General features: G+C 50.6%; 1 protein-coding gene across 6 annotated transcripts in view; it reads left to right on the top strand.

Moving 5' to 3' along the window:
* The window catches only part of ARNT2 (aryl hydrocarbon receptor nuclear translocator 2), a 193,128-nt gene extending 170,789 nt beyond the window's left edge, over positions 1 to 22,339 (top strand). For 4 of the 6 annotated variants that reach the window (XM_070775241.1, XM_070775245.1, XM_070775246.1 and 1 more), the window contains exons 15-19: positions 4,370 to 4,469; positions 7,084 to 7,222; positions 7,946 to 8,111; positions 15,791 to 15,927; positions 18,259 to 22,339. In XM_070775241.1, coding sequence (XP_070631342.1) covers positions 4,370 to 4,469; positions 7,084 to 7,222; positions 7,946 to 8,111; positions 15,791 to 15,927; positions 18,259 to 18,357 — 641 coding nt within the window. In that variant the 3' untranslated portion in view covers positions 18,358 to 22,339. Of the gene's footprint in view, positions 1 to 4,369; positions 4,470 to 7,083; positions 7,223 to 7,945; positions 8,112 to 15,790; positions 15,953 to 18,258 lie in introns of all 6 variants that reach the window. The other 2 variants (XM_070775243.1, XM_070775242.1) reach the window with 2 other exon arrangements.
* The last annotated feature ends 178 nt before the right edge of the window (positions 22,340 to 22,517 follow it).

Genomic DNA, 22,517 nt, shown 5'->3' on the forward strand with positions numbered 1-22,517 from the left:
GTCTTTCTACACGTTGTTGTTCAGTTGCTAAGTTGTGTCTGACTCTTCGCAATCTCTTGGGCTGCAGCACACCAGGCTTCCCTGTCCTTCACTATCTCCTGGAGTTTGCTCAAACTCATGTCCATTGAGTCAGTGATGCCATCCAACCATCTCATCCTCCATCTCCTGCTTCTCCTCCTGGCCTCAACTTCTCCTCAACTTCTCTCATCAGGGACTTTTCCAATGTGTCGGCTCTTCATATCAGGTGGCCAAAGTATTGGAGCTTTAGCTTCAACATCAGTCCTTCCAATGGATATTCAGGGTGGATTTTCTTTAGGATTGACTGGCTTGATCTTCTTGATGTTGAAGGCGAAGCAACTAACATGGAGGGAGCACAGCCTCCCAGGAGGAGACAAATGGGTTAAAGATTTACTGAGCATGGCCCTGCCCACTAGAGCAAGACATATGAATTCTTTTTATATACAGAATTGAGCTCATACTGTTTGGTAGCTTACTTTTTCACGTGTCTATTACGAACATCTTTCTAGGTTGTTAAATAATCTGCATTGTTATTGCCTGCATAGCGTTCCATGGTATGAGTGTTCATAAGTCATCCTTTGCAGTGGTCACCAGGGTGTCCACCTGTGTTAGTGTCGCTGTTAGAGAAAGTGGTACCATTTACGGGACTTCCCTGATGTCCAGTGGTTAGGACTCTGTGCTTGCACGACAAGGGTTCCAGGTTCAGTCCCTGGTCAGGGAACTAAGATCCCTACTTGCCGCACAGCGCAGCCAAAAAAATAAATAAATAATAAAACAATATAAGAAATCTTATAAAGAAAATGGTGCTGTCCAAAGTTCAGGTGTCACATGGAACCCACTTGTGTAGCCGCCTCACTCCCCAACTCAGACTGCCACAGAGATCAGTCTGTGATCACATATAAAACTTGGAAATGTTGTTGTCAGTTCCAAAATTCAGAAAAAAAGATTCCATTTTCATGTGATCAGCGAAATACAGCACAATTGGGATCAGTTTAGGGAGATGTTGCTGACTCATGCCACAGAATCGTGGGAAACGCAGTAAAGGGACAGGACCCCCAGTACCATCCTCCCAAGACCAAGGAACAGGGACAGCGTGGCCTAGGGGAGGACAGAGAGGCCCTAAGCAGATCCCAGTCCTCCTGCTGTCAGCTCGTGGGGTGGAAGACCCCAGCCCTATTCCCACGTGGCTGGGGACTACATGCTAGGAAAGCAGGAAGCTGCCTGAACTGGTGGCTCAGATGGTAAAGATTCCACCTGCAGTGCAGGAGACCTGGGTTCGATCCCTGCATTGAGAAGATCCCCTGGAGGAGGGCATGGCAACCCACTCCAGTATTCTTGCCTAGAGAACCCCATGGACAGAGGCGCCTTGGCGGTCTATAGTCCATGGGATCACAAAGAGTCGGACACGACTCACTGACTAAGCACAGCACAGCCTGAACTGAGGGCAGCAGGTGCCAGCGCAGCCCAGCGCCCGGCTCCGAGCAGAGGACAGACCTGTTAGCACGACTCGAGGGCTCTCTGCTGGTGCTCCCCCTCCTCCCCATCGCCGGTCATCCACATGTGCCAGCTGCCCACAACAGTATTTCTTCCATTTTCATAAAGAGATGTGGTTTCTTCCAGCAAGAGGAAACAGTCCCACATATCACTGGTTCTTCTTCCTCTCAGATAATCCTGAAATATTTGGCCACACCCACAGCATTTCTGGGAAATCCATTTGAAATTTTAATGTTGTACAGACATAGACATCTTCCCACAGAGATGACAAAATAGAAAAAAAAAAGTTAACAGAAAAGGAAAAAGAAGGGGAAAGAAAATACGTAATCTCAAAATTTTTCCACCAGCCAAGCTGCTTTCCTATATGAAAAAGCAACAGAGAGTTGGTTCAGTGGTTAAGAATCTGCCTTTCCATGCAGGGGACATGGGTTTGACCCCTGGTCGGGGAACTAAGATCCTACACACAATGGAGCAACTAAGCCCACATACTAGAAATACTGAGCCCTCACACTCCAGAGTTTGTGCTCCACAATAAGAAGCCCTAGTGCCTCAACTAGAGAAAAACCCACACATCACAAGGAAGACCCAGTGCAGCCAAAAAAGAAAAAAAGGAACAGAAGGACCTTCTCAGATATGTGCCATCTACTTATACTTCCTGGAAAAAATCACTTGCAGGAGAAGTCATTGTGAAATGAATCAAAATACAGAACCCAAGATTGGAAATGAAAGTTTGGAAAAGTAGTAGGAATGAAAAAGTGAAACTAGTAACATGTAGAATTAATATAAAAATTCTTAGAAGATAAAAAGATATTTAAAAATAAATAAAAACCCAAGTCAAATCAGTTCAGCAAAAATACATACTTTGGGCGAGGGTACTAGGAACAGAAATTTCTCATCAGTCTATACTATTTTTATCTCTGACATTTACAAAGATATATAACTTCAAATATTAAAAACATAACTACTAATGAATGACTAAAAAAAAAGAAAAGGAAAGGAAAGAGGTCTCACTTCCAAATCATTTCCAAGAAAAGACAAGGACATTTTTAGCAACTTGCAAAATACTCAGAAGAAAAATAAAGTGAAATAGAAGAAACTATGAATAGCATGAGTAGTGCAATAAGTTGATGTCCAAGGGCTCCTGATTGCTAATTCTGGAATGGTATGCCCCCAAAATATGATAGTACAGTGATATGATATGATATGATAAAATATGATAACAGAGTGAAACTATTTAACCTGAAAGAATAGATGCTGATGGTGCTGCAAAACCAAGGAGGAAAGCAGAGGTGTTGACCTTGCTGCACAAAGAAAAGTTAGAGCATTCAGTGGGGAAAGAAGCTTATTTTATATAGATAAACGGTGGAACCTAAAAATGAAGATACGTCATGAACACTGAAATGTGAAATCCAAAAATAGTTTGAAACACAAGAAATCCTGATAAAGCCAAATTGCAGTGGAAGATTTCAATATACTTTTCTTCATCTCTAGCCACTTATGTAGCTCAAAATAATAAGAAAGATATAGAAGGTTAAAATTTATATATATATATAAAATTTATATATATATATATATATATATAACTGAGCACGCATGCACATAAAAAATATATATATATAATTTTATGTGCATGCGTGCTCAGTTATGTCTGACTCCTTGCAACCCCATGGACTATAGCCCACTAGACTCCTCTGTCCATGGGATTTCCCAGACAAGAATACTGGAGTGGGTTGTCATTTCCTCCTCCAGGGGATCTTCCCCTCCCAGGGATCGAACCCACATCTTCTTATTGGCAGGCAGATTTTTTACCACTGAACCACCTGAGAAGCCCATGTGATTTAATAGACATATGTAATTTTGTACCCCACAAACATTCTGGAGCATTGAGAAAAATAAATGTTTCTTATTTAACCAACAACCAAAAATCTTAAATACATGAGAAAAAAAAATGGCTTGTTTATACTCAAGAGAAATTCAGAAGTCTCTCTTACTCCTGCAACTTTTAATTTTATTTATTTTTTGGCAACCCCATGTGGCTTGCAGGATCTTAGTTCCCTGACCAGGGATCAAACCTGTGCCCCCACCAGTGGGAGCATAGAATCTTAACCACTGGACTGCCAGGGAAGTCCCCCTCCTGCAACTTTTAGCCTCGTCTCTTTCTCTCCAAGATCCAAGGCCTTGTGATTAGGTTAGAAATACACACCCAAGATCTGGTCTCTTTCCATCCTGTAGGGATTTCCCATTGAGCAACACCATCATCACAGTAAAAGACAATGGAGCAGTAAAACTGTGCAGTGCCTCCGTGTTTTTAAAAACATCATGGAGGTTTGTTGACACATGTGGGAGATTTAGCCATGGTCCCTTTAGCCCAATCCCTGGGCCCCAAGTCCGGGATCCTGAGTGTCCATCTCTGCTCGTGGTCACCCAGGGAAGGATCTGCCCGCTCTGCCCACCTCCCCACCAGCAAGCCAGAGACAGGTGCAGATGTGGGGTCTGTCCAGGCACAGGATAGCTGCCATGTAACTCATCTGCATCTCCTTTATTCTGGTATCTTACTGCAAGTGGAGATGTTAGAGATTATAGGAATAAGATGCAAGTGGGGTCTTTGAGCTTCTGGGGAAATGGGAGGGTGCTTCGAGGGAGCCCCGGACCCCTCAATTACAAGAGAGAGTGAGAGAGCTCCCATCCCCACTGCTGTTTCTCAAACTACCACCCTCTTGCTCGTGTCAGATCTAAAGGCCCAGCTGGGGTTTGAGCCCATTTCTTTAGCCTCTCTGTGGGGGTGCTCGGGGCTCCCTGCCCTGGAGTCTATAGGGCGGGAACTCCTCCAGGGTGACCCTTGCTCTACTTTTCCCAGCGGAGAAGAAGATGATGAGCTCAGCTTCTGCGGCAGGAACACAGCAGATCTACTCCCAAGGAAGCCCATTCCCTGCTGGACACTCGGGAAAGGCCTTCAGGTATAAGCTGGGAGTGCGGGACATGGAGCAGGGGTGGGCAAGAGGGCAGGAAGAGGCCCCTACTCAGTGAAGCCCTGGGTCTCAGAGTCTGACTCTGTGTGCAGCAAATACTGCCAACCTCACTTAGTGCTTACCCATTCGAATGCCCGGGCTTCCCAGATGGCTCAGTGGTAAAGAACCCACCTGCCAGTGCAGGAGATGTAGGTTCAATCCCTGGGTCAGGTAGACCCCCTGGAGAAGGAAGTGGCAACCACTCCAGTATTCTTGCCTGGAGAATCCCGTGGACGGAGGAGCCTGGTGGGCTACAGTCCATAGGGTCTCGAAGAGTCACAGATGACTGAGCACACACACACATTTGTATGCCAGGGCCAGGCTGAGGGGTCCGGGAGCTCCAGTTCCGACCTGCAAGCCCTTGATGAGCCACCATAAATACAAAGTGTTGGTTGCTCTTTCTTGGATGTGAAAGGTGCCAGCCACTGTGTTTGCAGAGGTGCCTGCCATGGAGAAGGGAGTGAGGTAGCTCTAGCCAGGACAGACCTAGGGACACCTGACAGGGCAGCAGAAAGTACCCTGCCCCTCGGTTTCTAGAGGCCACAGCGAACTCCAAGGGGGAGAGGACCACTCAGCCCACCACGCCTGGGGTCTCAGCCTAAAGGACGGCTCATGGGAGGTATAAGTAGGATGTTGTGCTTCCAGGGTTGGTTCTTAGCATCAGGGGTCTCTTGTAAGTCACTGAGGAAGCCAGCAACACCACCAGGGATGGGGCCTGGCTCCAGGGGCTCCCAGGGCAGCAGGAGCAGGGGCTGGGGAGCTCGGCTAGGGCACAGACACCTTCAGGGAGGGTGGTGGGCACTTGTGGTAGCCATTGGGTACCCCCAGACCCACTAGCAGAAGCATCTCAGACCCATGCCTGGTGGGATGGGGCTCCCCAAGCAGCCCAGCCTCTGGCTGACTTGGCCAGAGCTGAATGTCCAGTTGAGAATCAGGCAGGGACCAAGACTGGGCAGGTGGACCAGCCACCCCGGGAACAGGTCCCAGCCAGGATGGCCCTCACCAAGGGTCAGTGGACTGACTTCAGGGGAGGCAGCAGGTGGTCAGCAGCAGCACCATGAGACATTAACCCCTGAGGTCATAGAGTAGCTCTGCCAGCCCCGCAGCTGGGCTGTAGTAGATGGTGACTTGTTCTGAGTCTCTGGGGAACTCTTTCCTGGAGCAGCTACTCTCTAGTCTGGGGATGGGAGGACAAGATGGTGGCCCCCTGTGAGCTGCCCCTGAGACATAATCCCTGCTGGTCACCTGGCTCTGCGGAGCACTGGCCAAGGCTCCAGGCTCTTCCCCTGCTGCTGGTTACTCACCCACTCAGCACATGGTGACCTGCTGTAGTTCCATGCCAGGCCCGCCTAGGCCTGTGTTCATCGAGTCCTTGTAACACTTGGCTTCCCCCTCTCCCTCCCCACCCCCTGCCATCTGGACAGAGGGCAGCCAGGATGGAGCAGAGGTGAGGAGGGCTAGCCAGGCACAGCATGGTGGGGGCAGGGGGAGGGGGAGGCCCAGAAACAAAACAGCAGATGGCCACCTGCTGCAAGGGCAGGTGCACAGGCATCAGGATTGTGCTGAGCGGAGTCCAGGGACAGGAGACATGGGGACTCCTGGAGTCTGGGAGGAAAAGAATGAGATGAATCTATCAGTCTTGACTACTGTGCTCGACTTGGGAGTTTGGACTCATCACTGGGACGACTCATGGTAGAAGAGGGGCTTGAGGAAACAAGGTCCTGGAGAAAGTTTGTGATGACAGGGGTGTAAGGGGTGGAGTGGAGGAGTTGAGGCTGCAGGCAGGTGCTTAGAACAGATGGTCCAGCCAGAGATGCTGAGTCTGCACCAGCTGTTGTCACTGAAACAGAAGAAGGGACCAGTCCCCTTGTGGAGCCTGGCATTGGGGAGGCTCTCACTAGATCACTGGTCTATAGAACGAATGGGTTAATTAGTTAAAAGAGTGGCACGAAGCTGTAAGCTTGTAGGACGGCCAGTTTCCTGTACATCTGCAGGGCCTGAGCTGGATTGAGTGGGAAGGGACATGGGATGAGTGGCACTGAGCCCTTGGCAGGATGGCACAGCTGTGGCTGCACGTCCCTAAGTTTGTCCCCCACCCAAGTCCTGCTGTGGTCCCACGGGCCCTGTGCACCAGGGCACCTTTCCTGGGGTCCACAGCACTCCTGCCAGCTCTCCAGTCAGTGCTGTGAGGGCAGCCAGGGCCAAGCGGTGGAGGAGACCCCCGCCACCCCAATAGAGAACGGTGATCAGAAAAGGCCCCGAGGTCACTTACACACATCAAGAGGGAGATGGGAAAGGAGCCCTGTGTTAAGTGAGGAAGGGATCTCAGGAGTGAAGTTCCTCTTAATCATGGTTAGTGCAGGAATTTTTTTTTGTGGCTGTGCTGTGTCTTCATTGTGGCACTGTGGCGTCTCTAGTTGTGGCACACAGGCTTAGTTGCCCCTAGGCACATGGGATCTCAGTTCCCTGGCCAGGGATGGAACCTGAGCCCCCTGTGTTGGAAGGTGGAGTCTTACCGCTGGATCACCAGGAAAGTCCCATGGTGCTGTTTCTTCCTTCGCAGCTCTGCCGTGGTGCACGTGCCTGGAGTGAACGACATCCAGTCCTCATCCTCAACAAGTCAGAACATGTCCCAGATCTCCAGGCAGCTCAACCAGAGTCAGGTGGCCTGGACAGGAAGCCGTCCGCCCTTTCCAGGACAGGTATGGTCGTCAGCAAGGGTATTGCCCCAGGTCCCCAGAGGGCGCAGAGCACCTGAGCTGTGCTCTCTGGGAATCCCGGCTCTGAGAACAAGTCAGCGCATGGAGCTGGAGCTGACTGCCTCAACCACGGCCAGGCTCCAAGGAGCATGGAGGCAAAGGGTACTTTGATAACCAGGTACCCATCAATGGTACCAAGTCTGTTTTCACAGCATTTTCTCCCAGCAGTCTGGAGGCAACTCTGGGGAACCAGGGGAGGGGACAGGCACTCAGAGACCGTCCATCAGGAGCAAGCCCCTCAGCACTCAGAACCTCAGTTCCCTTGGCCCCGGAGTGCATGAGGTCGTCAACCTGGGGACACACCTGCCTCCCTGTTGTCACTTTGGGGACATCTGTATCCTGGACTGGTAGAGTCCTTGCCAAGGTCCCCCCTTCCTCTGCCAAGGAAGGGAGAGGACTTAGATCACTGAGTCCCTGGAGGGCAATTTCAACCAGACCCTGAAGATCCAGGACCTGAGTCCTGTTTCTTGGGCCAGCACATGTTGGCCTGATCCTGGGCATGGTGCCCAGCAGGCCAGGAGGCCACTGGAGTCACTATCAGCCCAGAGCAGGGCTGCCAGTGTAGGCTGGACCTGCGTGTGACAGTGACCAACCGGGGCCATGGAGGGTGTGGGGAGGGGGCCTGCTGGTGATGCTGGCCCTCTCTTCGCTTTGTCCTGATTGTAGCAACTCCCCTCGCAGTCCAGCAAGACTCAGTCTTCTCCCTTTGGGATCGGAACAAGCCACACATATCCTGCAGACCCCTCGTCCTACAGCCCTCTCTCCAGTCCGGCTACCTCCTCGCCCAGCGGGAATGCCTACTCCAGTCTGGCCAACAGAACTCCAGGCTTCGGTAGGTGGGGACAGAGGGGAAGAATTCCTGGGAGAGCCAGCTAAGATCATTTCTGAACATTCTGGTGTGGGAGTCTGAGCCCTGGGCTCTCAGAACCCTGGTACCAGGTCTGGAGATTTCCAAATTCTCTCTGGCCATCAGGAGGCCAGTGGTGTCCCTAAGGGACTTGCTGCCTAGACCTTGGCTTTGTAGATTGACTTTATCATTGTCAAGGCTCTGGGTCTCCTGTGCACTGATGTCATCTGAGTACTATTTTAACCATTTATGGCCCTTGGCAAGGACTTTTAGATCACCCAAGTCAAAAACCCTATACAGTAAGTCCCCTACTTATGAATGAGTTCTGTTCCAAGAGTGCATTAATAAGTCCAACAAAATTAGCCTAGATATCCAATTAACACAACTGGCTATATAGTACTGTACTGCCATAGATTTATAATACTTTTCATACAAATAATACATAAAAACAAACCAAAAAAAAGCAAGCATTTTTAATCTTACAGTTCCATACCTTGAAAAGTACAGTAGTGTAGTACAATAGCTGGGCATATTTGCATCTTTGAAAGTTTTTATATAGGGAACTTACTGTGATCTTGTTTCAAAAAGCTGGGAAAGTATGGGTCATAGGGATGATGCATTGCATCAATAAATTGTGTACATGATAAACATCGTAAAGTTCGCTCTCTTTTTAATATTACAAGAGGGATCCTATCCCATGGAAGAACACTTTGCTTAGCTTTGTTTGCACAACTTCAGGCTCTAAAGGGTTAACCGTCTGCTCCCTCTGGTGGACTTCCCAGGAGCCCCTGCCACTGCTCACGCTGCGGGCTCACGCTGCGGGTGTTTAAATGACCCACTCCGTGTGTCTGCCAGGGTCTGAGTCCCACGTCACAGAGCAGGAACTCAGAAAGGATCCTGATGCTGGCAAGAAGCCTGAGCTGGTGTGCCCTTCCTGCAGGGCTGTCTGTGGAGACAGTCATGCTCAGGGGGCATTTCCTTTCCAGAATCATCATTCTCAGGCAAGCCTGAAGCAGACACCTGCGTTTCCATTTGAGCTGCAAGTGTCCTTTTAGGGCTACGTCAGCTTCAGGAAGTATGTGGCGCCTTGCCCCTGGCGCACACCTGAGTTGTCAGCTGCCCCCACCCCCTGTCCAACCCCACCGCTAGTAGCAGCACTTCTGGCCCCGCAGCCCCAGGTCTGGGGGTTGGGCAAGCATTTCCCAACCCTTTATCTGTCCCTCCCCTCAGATTCAGGTGTCTCTCTGCATGAATCCCATAGACTTGTAGCAGGTTCTCACACTCAGCCTTTAAATATCCTTGCCAGATGATATGGTGAGTTTAGAAGCACAGTCCCCTGTTTCAGGAAGGAGAGGCCCTTCCTGAAAGGCAGCTGCTTTCAAGCCAGCCAGGAGCTCAACTTGGACCCACCCTGAGGTTGGAGGTCCCTGGTTCCCAGGAGGGCCCCCTGCTCGCTGCATGTGGAGAGACACCACCCCTATGACCAGTCTGAGCACACTTGGCATGCAGGCACCTAGTCCTTCCTGGGAGCACAGGGCCCACCGGGCACTGACCTACTTGCTGGCCCTCCTGATGCCAGGCCCTGTGCTGAGCCCTGGGAGGAGACTCGGCTCTGACCAGGTAGAAGGTCACAGTGCAGACACCGAGGCAGGGGAGAGAGACAGCTACAGAGAGGCCGGCAAGCCAGTGCTGGAGGTGCAACAGCCAAGTCTGTTGGAAGCAAGTGGGGGAGTCAAGAGAGGCTCCCAGGAGAGTCAGCATTCCCCCTGGTATGGCCTAGAAGTATCTCAGGGCGGCCCTAACAAGAAATGAAGGGATGCCACCCCCTGCCCCAGCGACTAGAGCCTTTAGCTCTGTGCCTCTGTCTGGTCTCCACTTACCGAATGCTGGGCTCTGAAGTGCAAATGGAGGTGGAACACAGGAAGGACAGAGCCAGGGGCTGAGGCTGCCACACAACTCTCTGACCAAGAGCAGGACTGCACAAACGGGGCTCCAGGCTAAGCAGCCACTGTTACAGCTGCCATGCAGCTAGCTTACTTCGGATGATGATAATATTGTAATAATTATGATAGCAGCTCACTCACACCGCATACTGACTTTGTGCTCAATGCTTTACACACTTGAATTTATTTAAAGCTCATGGAGGGCTTCCCAGGTGGTGCTAGTGGTTAAAGAACTCACCCGTTGGCCAGTGCAGGAGACATAAGAAAAACAAGTTCGATCCCTGAGTTGGTAAGATCCCTTGGAGTAGGAAATGACAACCCGCTCCAGTTTTCTTGCCTGGGAAGTCCCATGGACAGAGGAGCCTGGCAGACTACAGTCCATAGGGTCACAAAGAGTGAGGCACGACTTAGCGACTGAGCATGCACACACATACATATGCCTTCTGAGATGCCCGCACCCTGTCTGTGAAGTGTGTCTCTCTAAAAAGGTCTACTTCTTACCTATCAGAAAAGAAAGAAATGTCTCTAGACGTTACCTCCAGGATGGCGGGTAAGGGCAAAATCACCCATGCCTGAGAACCACTGAGCTAAACCCAACCACTTAGGACCTCTGAATGAGACTTCAGGTAAACCTTGAGTCTTAATGCACTTTCCAAATCAAATGAATCTCACCAAAATTATTAGTTAGCAAAAGCTGAAAAGAGAACATTGAGTGCCAATAATTTTTTAAGGAAGTTGTCATCCCCTTTGTCTACAGTCTAGAAATTGACAAGCTCCCCAAGATTCTGACTCTTGCTGTGAAAGCCCACCCAGTCGGCCCAGATGGTAGCAACCTACTCGTATATTCTGTTTGGAATCCCTGGGCTGGCAGGTGGCCCAGGCATCCAGCCAGGGGATGTAGCAGCCTAGGTCTTACGCAGGCAGCCCACAGAACACAAGCACGGCGTGGCTGGAACCCATGCTTAAGGTTTGCAGTCACACACGTGGTTTTCGGATCGATGAAGCAACACTGGGGCTTTTTCCAGAAAGAGGCTTGTAGGTACATATCCTGGGGGCAGGCCACAAACATGCCCTGTTTATGGTCTGTGGTACTGGTCAGTCAGGGCCAGGGTTTAGTCTAAGACCCCACAGGGCTCTATCATCCTGGGGAGGTTATGTTGTAGTTATTACTCATTCTTTAATCAGAGAGGTCACTGATGCAGCTCAGAAAAAAGTGTCAGGAGCAGAGACTGCATGGAGGGCTTTCCCCTTTAACTGTCCCACCACATGACGGGTGAGGTCATCTTCTAGATTGTCGGTGGATATAACTTCCTCCAGGAAGATGCAGATTGGCTTAAGTCTCACAGCCCTGTCCTTCCAATTGCCTGTGCTTCCCTTATAAGCAGTCTTAACAGTTTCAATTGGGCTTCACTGCTGGTTCAGCAATACAGAATCCACCTGCCATGCAGGAGACCTGGATTCAATCCCTGAGTTGGGAAGATCCCCTGGAGAAGGAAATGGCAGCCCACTCCAGTATTCTTGCCTGGGAAGTCCCATGGACAGAGGAGACTGGTGGGCTACAGTCCATGGGGTTGCAAAGAGTCAGACATGACTGAGCGACTAAACAAACAACAATTCCAATTGCCTAGTTACTCATCTGTCTTTCTCAATGAATTGGACCATTGCAACCCACTGCATCACCAGCCACTGCTCAGTGTCGGGTACATAGCATTCACTATGAAAACTATTTATCAAATCAATGCACTTGGGCTTCAGCATCAGACAGATCTCGGTTCAAACCCTGGCTCTGGTATTCATAAGCTAAATGAGTTGGGCACATTTCCTGACATCTTTGAGCCCCAGTGTCTTCATCTGAAAAATGTGGAAGATGGACTCATCTCTTAGCGTCAGAGTGAAGAAGAAATTAAAGAATGTCTAAAAAGTATCCCGAGGGATGCCTAGCACCTAGTCAGTACTCCAAAAATACCAAGCCCTTTCCCTGCTTCCTTAGCTAGCTTATGCGGTTTCTAAAGCAAACCAGTTCTTCCCTGGTGGTCCAGTGGTTAAGACTCCACATGCCCAGTGCAGGGAGCATGGGATTGATCCCTGATTGAGGAGCTAAGATCTCCTGTGCCACGCAGCAGGGTCATAAATAAATAGGCATACCCTGTAACAGTATTAACTATTTAGTCATCATGTTGCATTTACATCCCTATAAAAATAAATAAATGAATAAAGCAATCCAGTTCATTAATTTTTTTTTTCTATTGCACGCAGTTAAGAAAAGTACTTCCCTTCCCAGAAGTTTAAGAATTTTTGTTCTGAAATTTTGTCTTGTTCATGAATACAACCACCCCCAGACACAAGTTGGGGAAGCTAGTCTTCCTCTAATCCTCCCCCTCCACCCCCCTCCCCTGGCTCTGGCTATCACCAAGGAAGACTGATGAGAAGATGGGTATTAGCTTCATTATAAATTGGTGATATCCAGGAAGCCTCCAGTGGGAATAGAAGTGAAAGTGTATAGAGCGTTCTTATTTCTTCCTCCTTTGCTCCTCTTTCCTTCCTTCATTCTTGCCTTCAGCAGATACTTTGTAAAATTTACTTGGCTGTGTGGGATCTTAGTTGTGGCATGTAGGATCTAGTTCCCTGACCAGGGATTGAACCTGGACCCCCTGCATTGGGAATGCAGACTCTTAGCCACTGGACCAGAGGGAAATCCCAGCAGATACTTCTGCTTTATTCCAGGCACTGTACTCCGTGAAGCCTGGAACAGACGTTTTAATAGATAAGGTCCCTGGCCTTAAGTTACTCACATCTGGGGATGAGTCATCTTAGCGTGAAGGGCACCATCCTGAGAGACAGCACAAGTGCCACAGGCCAACTGAGGACAGAGCATGGAGTCAGTCGTTCAAGGTCACATTCGATCAGGTCTCGGAGTACAGGTAGAATCCTGCAGGCGCAGAGCAGGGGGAGGACGCACACGCCAGAGAGAACACAGGTACAGCGACACCAAGCCAGTCATCCCTGAATACATGAGGATAGCCCTCATGGTCTGCCCCAGCCCCACCTTCAGCAGAGGTGCCTGTGTCCATCCATCCTCTGTCCCAGCAGCAGATGGCCCAGCTCGTGCTCAACCTCAGGGCCTCCAGGACGGGGTGGGTATCTGACCAGTGGGGCTTCCATCACTGCTCCAGCTGGGGCTGCTGCACATTTTTTAAGCATTTTATTTACTTATTTATTTATTGCTATGCCGTGTCTTTGTTGCCACATGTGGGCTTTCTCTAGTTGGAGCAAGCAGGGGCTACTCTTTGGTTGCAATGCACAGGGTTCTCATTGCAGTGGCTTCTCTTGTCTTGGAGCACAGTCTCTAATGTGCACGGGCTTCAGTGGTTATGGCCCTGTGGCATGGGGGATCTTCCCAGACCAGGGATCAAACCCAGTTCCCCTGCACTGGCAGGCAGGTTCTTAACCACTGGACACCCAGGGAAGTCCTATGCATTTAATATTGCTACAGTTTTGAACCAGGACTGTTCTAGATTGTTCTATTCACAAATCATGGCAACCCACTCCAGTGTTCTTGCCTGGGAGATCCTATGGACAGAGGAGCCTGGCAGGCTACAGTTCATGGGGTCACCAGAGTCGGACACGACTTAGCAACTAAACCACCACCATTCCCAAACCGGGCCAGGGGACATGATTCTATGAAAAAGTTGTCCCTGGCCCATGGAATATCGTGAGAGAGTGTTCGGGAAAGGCATTTCAGCAAAGCCAGATGCATTTGTTTAAACAACAAAATCCTGTATGCACAGTAGATTTAACTCCTTCTTGTGTGCAATCAGGAATTGTATCCTTACCTGAGTTTCTGGATCCCTTTACCAACTGTGATCACGCAGAGCTTGAAAGGTGCCGTGGTGAACCATTCAAGGGAGTATATGTTTTATTAAAGCCCTTCATGTCTCAGGCAGTAGGTGAGATGTGAGAGAGAAAGGGATTGACTCTTCCCTTTGAACACCATCTAAACTACCACCCAAGATGAACCCAGTGCCCACTTATCAGGTGGGGAGTGGGGTCGCCCATGGTCAGAACAACTGTTGAAGAACAAGTAGGGCCAAGATGGGACCTGTTCTGCTCTATAGAGCTGGACAGTGAGCCTGTCACCTCCAAAATGTCATTGAATGGTTTGGAACAAGGAAAAGTGCCTGCAGTTTTTAATATGCCTTAGGATAAACCAACCCTGGTAGACTTAAAAAATAGTCACAACCTGAAAGTTGAGAATTATGTTTTATTTGATGGGACTGGGCTTCCCTGATGGTTCAATGATAAAGAATCCTCCTGGCAATGCAGGAGACCAGGGTTGGATCCCTGGGTTGAGAAGATTCCCTAGAGTAGGAAATGGCAACGCACTCCAGTATTCTTGCCTGGAAAATTCCATGGACAGAGGAGCCTAGCAGGTTACAGTCCATGGGGTTGCAAAGAGTCAGACATGACTGAGCATGCACAGGATTTAGGACTTCAAGCCTGTGAGGCAGCATTTCAAGTAACCCTTAGAGAACTGGTCAGAGGAGGTGAGGGGAGAAGCCAGGTGATATAGAAGTTTTGCAACAAAGGGCAGGTAGTCTGAACACCAAAAGATTATTGTTAAAGAAGACCAGATAGCCAGGTTAAGGAATTTAGCACTTTTCCATGTATGGGAAGATACAAGAGTCTGGGCTCACTGAAATCATTCCTTTGATGTACACCTCACCTATCTGGGGCCAGTATCCTGTTTTCACATCCTGAGTTTCCTCAAGGCTCCCAGTAGGGAGTGGCTGCAGACTGATGGCTGCTGGATGGCAGGTATTCTTTTCTTCCTCGGTTCCCTCAGGGCTCACCAGCTCCCCATCCATGGTGTCTGCAATTGCTGATGATTGTGACATCCTTGTTTACATATATGGCAGGAAATATTCCCTTTCTCGCCCCCTTGGGTTAATCTTTAAAATGTTTTAGGCAAAATTCTGCTCTTTTTTTCTAAGTTTTGTTTTTCCACCAGGTATTTTTTGTAAATTGTGGACAGAGCAAGGTCGCTCTTGTTCACAAATTTATCTGGCAATTCCCACAAAGAGACCTATCTCCTTGTCTAAGCTGTACCCAAATGCCTTACCTCTCAAACTAGTGGTGCTGAGAAACACTCTGCTAAAGAGACGGGCAGAAAGAGCTATGGCTCTTGGCCCCCGTGGAAGGACCTTCATGGAATGCCATGTGTGGCTTCAGCTGAGTTACCCAGAAGGCAGTGAGGCTGGTGGAGGTCAAGTTTTGCTGAGTGAGGCTCTTCTACTGGCAGGACAGGGTTCCTTTAAAGAGCAGCCTGTGAGCTGGGGTATCTGGAGTGGCAGAGACTGCATATCCATTCTCCTGCACATCTAGGAGATGGCTTCTCGGCCACAGACATGCCTCCAGCAGTGATCATGAAGGACTGAGGGCTGTAAGACTTTACCCTGGCAGATACACTCGGGGAGAACCACCCTCACTGCCCAGTACCCGCACCATCTGGCAGAGAGCTCCTGTTTCTCTTTCACCCATCCAGCCCTCGGGTGCCAAACCAGCTTCTTATCTGTCAGCCAGCATGAGGCAGAGGGGGACAGCGAGCACTGTCAGCCCGCTCTGGATGGAGTGCGGGGGTCCTCTGGGCTGTAGTGGTTCTTGGGTCTCCTGAAGTCATGGGCTGGGTTTTAAAGGAAGTGTCCTCTATGTCGGATCTTTCAGCTGAGAGCGGACAGAGTAGCGGGCAGTTCCAAGGGCGGCCCTCTGAAGTTTGGTCGCAGTGGCAAAGCCAGCACCACGGACAGCAGAGCGGTGAGCCGCACTCCCACCAGCAGCCCGGTCAGACTGAAGTGTTCCAGGTAAATCAGCGAGCACCGCCTTCTCGTAGGTACCCGCGCCTTCTCTCTGCTTCCTTTCCCCCTCGGTCTCTGCCTCCCTGCTGTAGCACCGACTGCTGATAGAGATTGTGAGTTCTGGCCCCTCCCGGGAAGGTCATAGCCCCAACTCCAGGGGCTCCAGGAGGAGAAAGAGGCGAGGCTCCCTTCTTGAGCCCCAGGCACGTATTGCTGATTGAAGCTGCCTGGGTGCCTTGCAACTCCTCCGTTGTTTGATCCAGCTGTCCTCAACCGTTTTGGCACCAGCAACCAGTTTTGTGGAAGACAGTTTTTCCACAGATAGTGGGAGGGGATGGTTTCGGAATGATTTAAGTGCATTACATTTATTGTGCATTTTATTTCTATTGTTATTACATCAGCTCCACCTCAGATCATCAGGCTTTGGATACCAGAGATTGGGGACCCCTGGTTTGAGCCATTCCCTAAGTGTGCAGCAGTAACAGATATCGCTGGCATACCACAGTGCAGGACTCAGCCCCCTTGGGTGTCAGAGCCCCACTTTCAGCCAGGAAAGTTCTCACTGGGAAGAGGCTCCAAGTGGGGTTGTGTCCCGTCCATCCTACCAGGTCTTCATGAGGGAGAAACACCTGATAACAAGAGCCCCAAGTGCCTTCTGTCACATTCCAGAGCCTGCCCCGCAAGGCGTGGCTGGAGCAGGGCTCACCTGGGACCCACAGGACTACAAAGCTCTCATGGGAGAGCTCTCCATTTACCCCACCCTCACCCCAAGCTGGGGCTTCCCTAGTGGCTCAGTGGAAAAGAATTCGCCTGCCAATGCAAGAGACGCGAGTTTGATCCCTGGGTCGGGAAGATCTCTTGGAGGAGGAAATGGCAACCCACTCCGGTATTCTTGCCTGGGAAATGCCGTGGACAGAGGAGCCTGGCGGGCCACAGTCCATGGGGTCACAAAGAGCTGGACATGACTTAGTGACTGAACAGCAGCAACGCCTCAAGCTCCTTTCCCACCAGTTCAAGCAGCACCTTCACAGGCAAAGCTGTAGAACCCAGGTCCCCAAAGAGACAAAATCCTTTTATACTTGCAGAGAGGTGCCTCACCCAGGCCCTCACCTGACCACCCCTGACCCATGATGACTATCCCCCCTTCCTCCATCCATCATGCTGAGCCCTGGCCCCTCCTTATGCCTCACAGTCACCATTTAAGCAGATTTCCCTAACCTGGCTCTTCATGGTAACGATGCTAAAAAGAATTTTTGGTCAAATACATTTGTGAGACATGATTAAACAGTTATTCAGTTTCTTTTTTAAAAAATTAGAATATAATTGCTTTACAATGTTGTGTTAATTTCTGCTGTACAACAAAGTGAATCCGCCATGTTTACATGTTTACATGTATCTCCTTCCTCTTGAGCCTCCCTCCCACCCTGCCATCCCACTGCTTTAGGTCATCACAGAGCTGAGCTTCCTGCGCTATATGGCAGCTTCCCAATAGCCCTCTGTTTTACACGTGGTGGTATATATAGGTCAATGCTGCTGTCTCAGTTTGTCCCACCTTCTCCTTCCCTTGCTCTGCCCACTCGTCTGTTCTCTACATCTGCATCTCTATTCCTGCCCTGCAGATAGGTTCATCTGTATGACTACAGGACTTAACAGAGCCTTTATGTACTAATGATGACTGAGGGTTTACAGAAGGGCAGCAAAGTACACCTCGTTTCCCAAACTCATTTGTCCGCAGAATTCTTTTCTCCCAGAGTGTCTCGTGGGCCAAGAATTGGACACAGCACACTTTGGGGAAATTGCCATAAAGGATTGAAATATAGCTCTGCCCATTTTCTGGATGGGTAGTCTGAGTCCCAGAGAACTTGAAGGACTCGTGAAAGGTGAAGTCTAACCCCACAGGGATTTGGCCTTGTCCTCGATGTACACGGTGAAGACAGCCCACTCAGTTCTCCTTACACGTAGCCCTCCTGCCCTTCCCTGCATCGCAGTGCTGTCGTATCTTGATTGTCGGTTGTGTATATAACTTGCTTGGTACCAAACTGGTACCAGTGGGCCTCTTGTGCACCCTGTGTCCTGGCTAGGCTTTAAACAGACAGAGCTTCCTGCTGCAATGACATCTCCCAGGACAGCAAAGCTACCCAGGGTCTCAGACATTGGAGGAACCCAGCAGAGCATCTGTCAGATGGTGGGGGCGGTGGGGAGGGTACGTGTTCCCAGGCTGCCCTGTTGGAGAGATGCCGTGAGGGTGGCGGGCAGGCTGGGCTCCTGGGATGTGCCACTGCCCAGGAGAATGAGGGATGAGCCGACTCCCCTGCGCTCTTTTCCTCTCTCCTGCAGGACATGCTGCCCATGCCCGGAGATCCAACCCAGGGGACCGGCAACTATAACATTGAAGATTTTGCCGACCTGGGCATGTTCCCGCCGTTTTCGGAGTAGCTGCGGGCAAAGCCAGGCTTCACAGAGCAGTGTCCCCCCTGCTGTGACGTCGACGCCATCGTGAACGGGGGCCCCCCTTGCCCTGCTTGTCCTGTGGCAGGACCCCCCCCAGCAGAAGACACCTCATTTCCCCCCGCCCCCGCCGTGTTCCCCCTGCCACTGTCGCATTGCTCAGCTTCTAACCCTCAGCAGTGGCTGCTCCGCCACCAAACAGGAGCCTGGTAGACGTCAGGGGTGGGTTTATTTATTGTATTTTACTTGTGTGTGCTTGGGAGGCCGACCCATTGGGTTCCTAAAATCTGGTTGTGAATAATCTCCTATCGGACAATTTGTGTCTATGTAAAGTTCACTTACAGCCCAGAGAGCCCAAGCGGCATGCCCAGGCCTGCCCTGGAAGCTGGAATCTGGTTTCTCCTGGCTTCTAACTTCTGTGTCCGCATGGGGCTCAGGGAGTAGTGGGGAGAGAGGGCACAAAGCCTGTGTTCTCAGAGCTGGAGGTGAGCAGCCGAGGACCCCCAGGTGGACGCCGGCTCCTCTGTCTCCCGGCTCAGCCGCATCTGTCCGTCCGTCCATGTTGCCATGAGGCGTGTACTTTGTGCCACGTAATGTGAATCCTTGTCCTGAAGGATGTGCTGTGCCCATGTCTGTCGTGTGTGGCAAGAGCGAGAGTCTAGAATCCAGGGTGTGTGGTGGAGGTGGAGCCCCGGCCAAGCTGAGGAGGACACCCTGACCAGAGGGAGCCAGGCCTGGGGCCTGGGTTCCAGGCAGACAGGCTGAACTGAGCAGGCGGGCACTTGACGGCGACCCCAGGAGTCCCGGCCCAGAGCTGCTTGCTCTGCTAGGTCAGTTCTTCAGTCCAGGCAGGGGACAGCGGCTTCTCAGGAGGGGCAGAGGGCGGGTCTTCGAGGGAGAGGACTTGGGCTCCAGTTCTGGTTTTGCCACCCCACCCCCACCCCAGGTTGTCTCAAGACAGAGTGAGAGCTGACTTCTAGAAGCTTGCCTGGCTAACTTCTGAGCCTCTGGTCCCTGGCTTGTTGTTTCTCTCAGATCTGAGATGATTCCCCATTTTTACTTACCTCCACTCCATCCCGTGCCCTTTACAGTAAGGAAGGAAACTCCTGTGTCCTCTTCTTTTCCCAGTGGTCCCCCTCCTGTCCTGCCTCCCCATCCCATCAGCTCACCGACACCCATAGGGAGACAGGCTACCTACCCGTGGCCACCTCGCGGCAGGCAGAGGAGCCCATGCCCCCTGCAGGCGCCTGGCTCGGAACAATCCTTGTACCCCTCCTCCTGGGGTTCTGAGGGGCCCGGCAGAGTGGAGTCGCTTCTGGGCTACCTGAGCCAGGAGTGAGCCCCATCTGCAGGAAGGAGCCACGTGGAGAGTGTTTGCTCTCATCCTCTGAAAACTGCATCAACCCCAGCGCTGGCCAGCATCCAGAGCGGATGGGCGTTCATTCTGGCCTGGGAAGCTCCAGCTGTTAAAGTCCAGCATTGTTCACGAGCTTACCCTTGGCTGGTAGCCAGCTTTGTGTGATCCCAGGTCATGGGCTCTAAATTAAAACTGACCTGACAGTTTCTAGAGTGGTTTTTAATCTTCGTGTATATAGTGGCGATTGGATTTGGGGTTTAGACGCACGGATGTCATTTTTAACCTTTAGAAGCCTTTTGGTTCCTGGGATAATGGCAGGTGGCTGAACGTCCCCCGACCCTGACAGAACCAAGACCCAGAAGGGGCCTCCCCTGGGTGTGCCCCGCTCCTGGGGTCACCTCTGCCCCCCCTGCAGCCTTGAACTTGTCCCAGACTGTAGACTTAATTATTTCCCAAGAAGAGACACCAAAATAGCTTTTGGATCAAAGAATGGGTTCTCGGTGAAATGAAAACAGACTTCTTGTGACTTTGAGTCTATAAATTTGAGTTTGAAGGGGGAGGTATGTTTGTCTCTTCTGGTTTTGGAGGGAGTTTGGGGGTTTTCTAAGGTGCACACACTGATTGGCATGCTGACTGGGAGCCTGCCACCCACCCGGGCTGTACTGGGTGCTGAGGGGATGCAGGACAGAGGAGAACAGTCTTGCCCCCAGGACCTTTCATCTACTTACACAATGTCTAGGATGAGGACCTCTCAGTTCTTAGTCCTAGTAGGCAAGGATTCGTGAGCAAATGAAAGCCAGATGTAATGGAGAGCATCATAACTAAACAGCCTCAACCTGACTTCCCTCGTGGTCCAGTGGTTAAGACTCTGAGCTTCCACTTCTGGGGCCTGAGTTCGATCCCTGGTCAGGGAACTAAGATCCTACACATAGCACAGTGTGGCCAAAAAGAAAATAAATAAGTAAGCCCACCTCCCCTCCCAGCTGTGTCCCAGGAGCCCTGGAGGGGTGTGTGGCTGCAGTGTGACTGGCAGTTTGAGTTTTCTGTTTTCTGTATTCCCCATTCCACGCTTTGATTGTGAGTGTTAGAAGCACCATGTGGCCACTCAGAAAACAGGGAGCACCCAGAGGACCACATGTCTGAGGGATGCTTTCTGCCCACCCCCGCCCCCACACACACACAAGGAATTTTGAGACAAATGAGCATTAAAGTCCTGGAGAGCCTAGTAATGCCAGTTTGTAGAAGCCTTGATCCTGCCCAGCCAGGAGACCAGGATGCCCATGGACCCTGCGTCAGCGTGGCCTTCAGCTCAACTTCCTTTCCTATTGGAGATGGACGAAAAGCTGGATTGGGAAGGGGAACAACACTAGGACTTTGGCTCCAGGACTCTCTTCCTCATTCACACCTCATCTTGCATCTCCCAGGCCTTCCAGTGGCTTCCTTTGGCTGAGCAAGCAGAAGGCTCTCCCCTCAAAAAAGCCATGTGGTGGCTGCCTGAACCATTGGTGAGCACACAGACACAGCCACGCTGAGGCTTGGCCAAGGCTGGGTTAGTGACTGTGATGGTGGCTACAGGGGTTCTAGAACATTCTGCCTCTATATGCCTCCTACTGGCTTCATCTGTAGTTTTGGTTTCAGGGAGCAACAGAGCCATCACAGACACCCACATTCTTCTCTGCTTCCCAGTTGATCAAATTCACCCTTTTGTTGTTTCGTGAATACCTGTTGCAATGAGAATACTGATAGTTGATGGGACTGACATTGAAGAGCATGACTCTCCTGAGTCCATAAGAGACTCTGTCCCCCAGACCAGCCACCCTTGACACTGTCAGTGCTGTGACCAGGCTCAGTCTAGAGATGAGTCAGGTCCCAGGGAAATGACCGTGTTCCCTTCCCTCTACGTCAGCCCCTGGACTAGCAGATGAGCCCTGAATCTCTACCCCCGCCCCCCCCCCCCCACAACCTACCTGCTCCCTAACATTTATGACATAAGCAGGACCATGCTGGTCACTTAACAGCAGTAGCCAGTCATGAGTCAGGGTGGAAATGCTCCTTCCTTTACTGGGAAGTATGGGTTTGATCATTAAGTCGCTGTGTCCTGACTTGCCAGGGACAACCCAACTTGTCCATTCAGCCCTCTCTCCTGGCCAGATCTTCATCTTGGGTATGAAGGGATCTGACTGTCCTTTTCCTCGCTGCCTGTGGGCTGGGGCAGCTTGAGAGGCATCATGCTGGAATACCGGCACCTCTTCATGCATAGGTAGGTGTGCCTGGGTCTTGGGGCCAAAGACCGTAGAGTGGTGACCATGTGGAGGTGGAAAAAGGGAGGTTTTTCCACCTTTTATGGGAACAAGGCAGCCTGCTTCCGGTTAACAATCTCATTTTCCTCCAAAAACAAGATAATTCCCAGATGAGCTTCAGAGGACAGTTTCAGCACTTAATCGTTTCTCTTTTAACCTTTCTTCTTATGAATGTGAACCGTGCTGTGGATAAATCATTTGTATTTCTTGAATGTTCTCTATGACTAACAGTTATTAAGTCAGTTGTGTATATGTGTAACTAATGGAACTGCCTTTTAAAATTTCATTACAATAAAAATGACTTTGCTCTGAACACTGAATAGCCCAGGCCAGCTTTGTCACTGAAGAATTTATAGAACCTGCTCTTGAAGTTGAGTAGACGCTCTCATATTACTCTTCCTAAGGGCTGTGTTTTGTTGTCCCCAGAAAAGGGTGTAGAAAGCATGTATGCTAAAGAGTGACTGTCAGGGGATCTGGGTACATAAAATTTT

This window comes from Bos indicus, chromosome 21, assembly GCF_029378745.1.
Source record: "Bos indicus isolate NIAB-ARS_2022 breed Sahiwal x Tharparkar chromosome 21, NIAB-ARS_B.indTharparkar_mat_pri_1.0, whole genome shotgun sequence".
NCBI lineage: Eukaryota > Metazoa > Chordata > Mammalia > Artiodactyla > Bovidae > Bos > Bos indicus.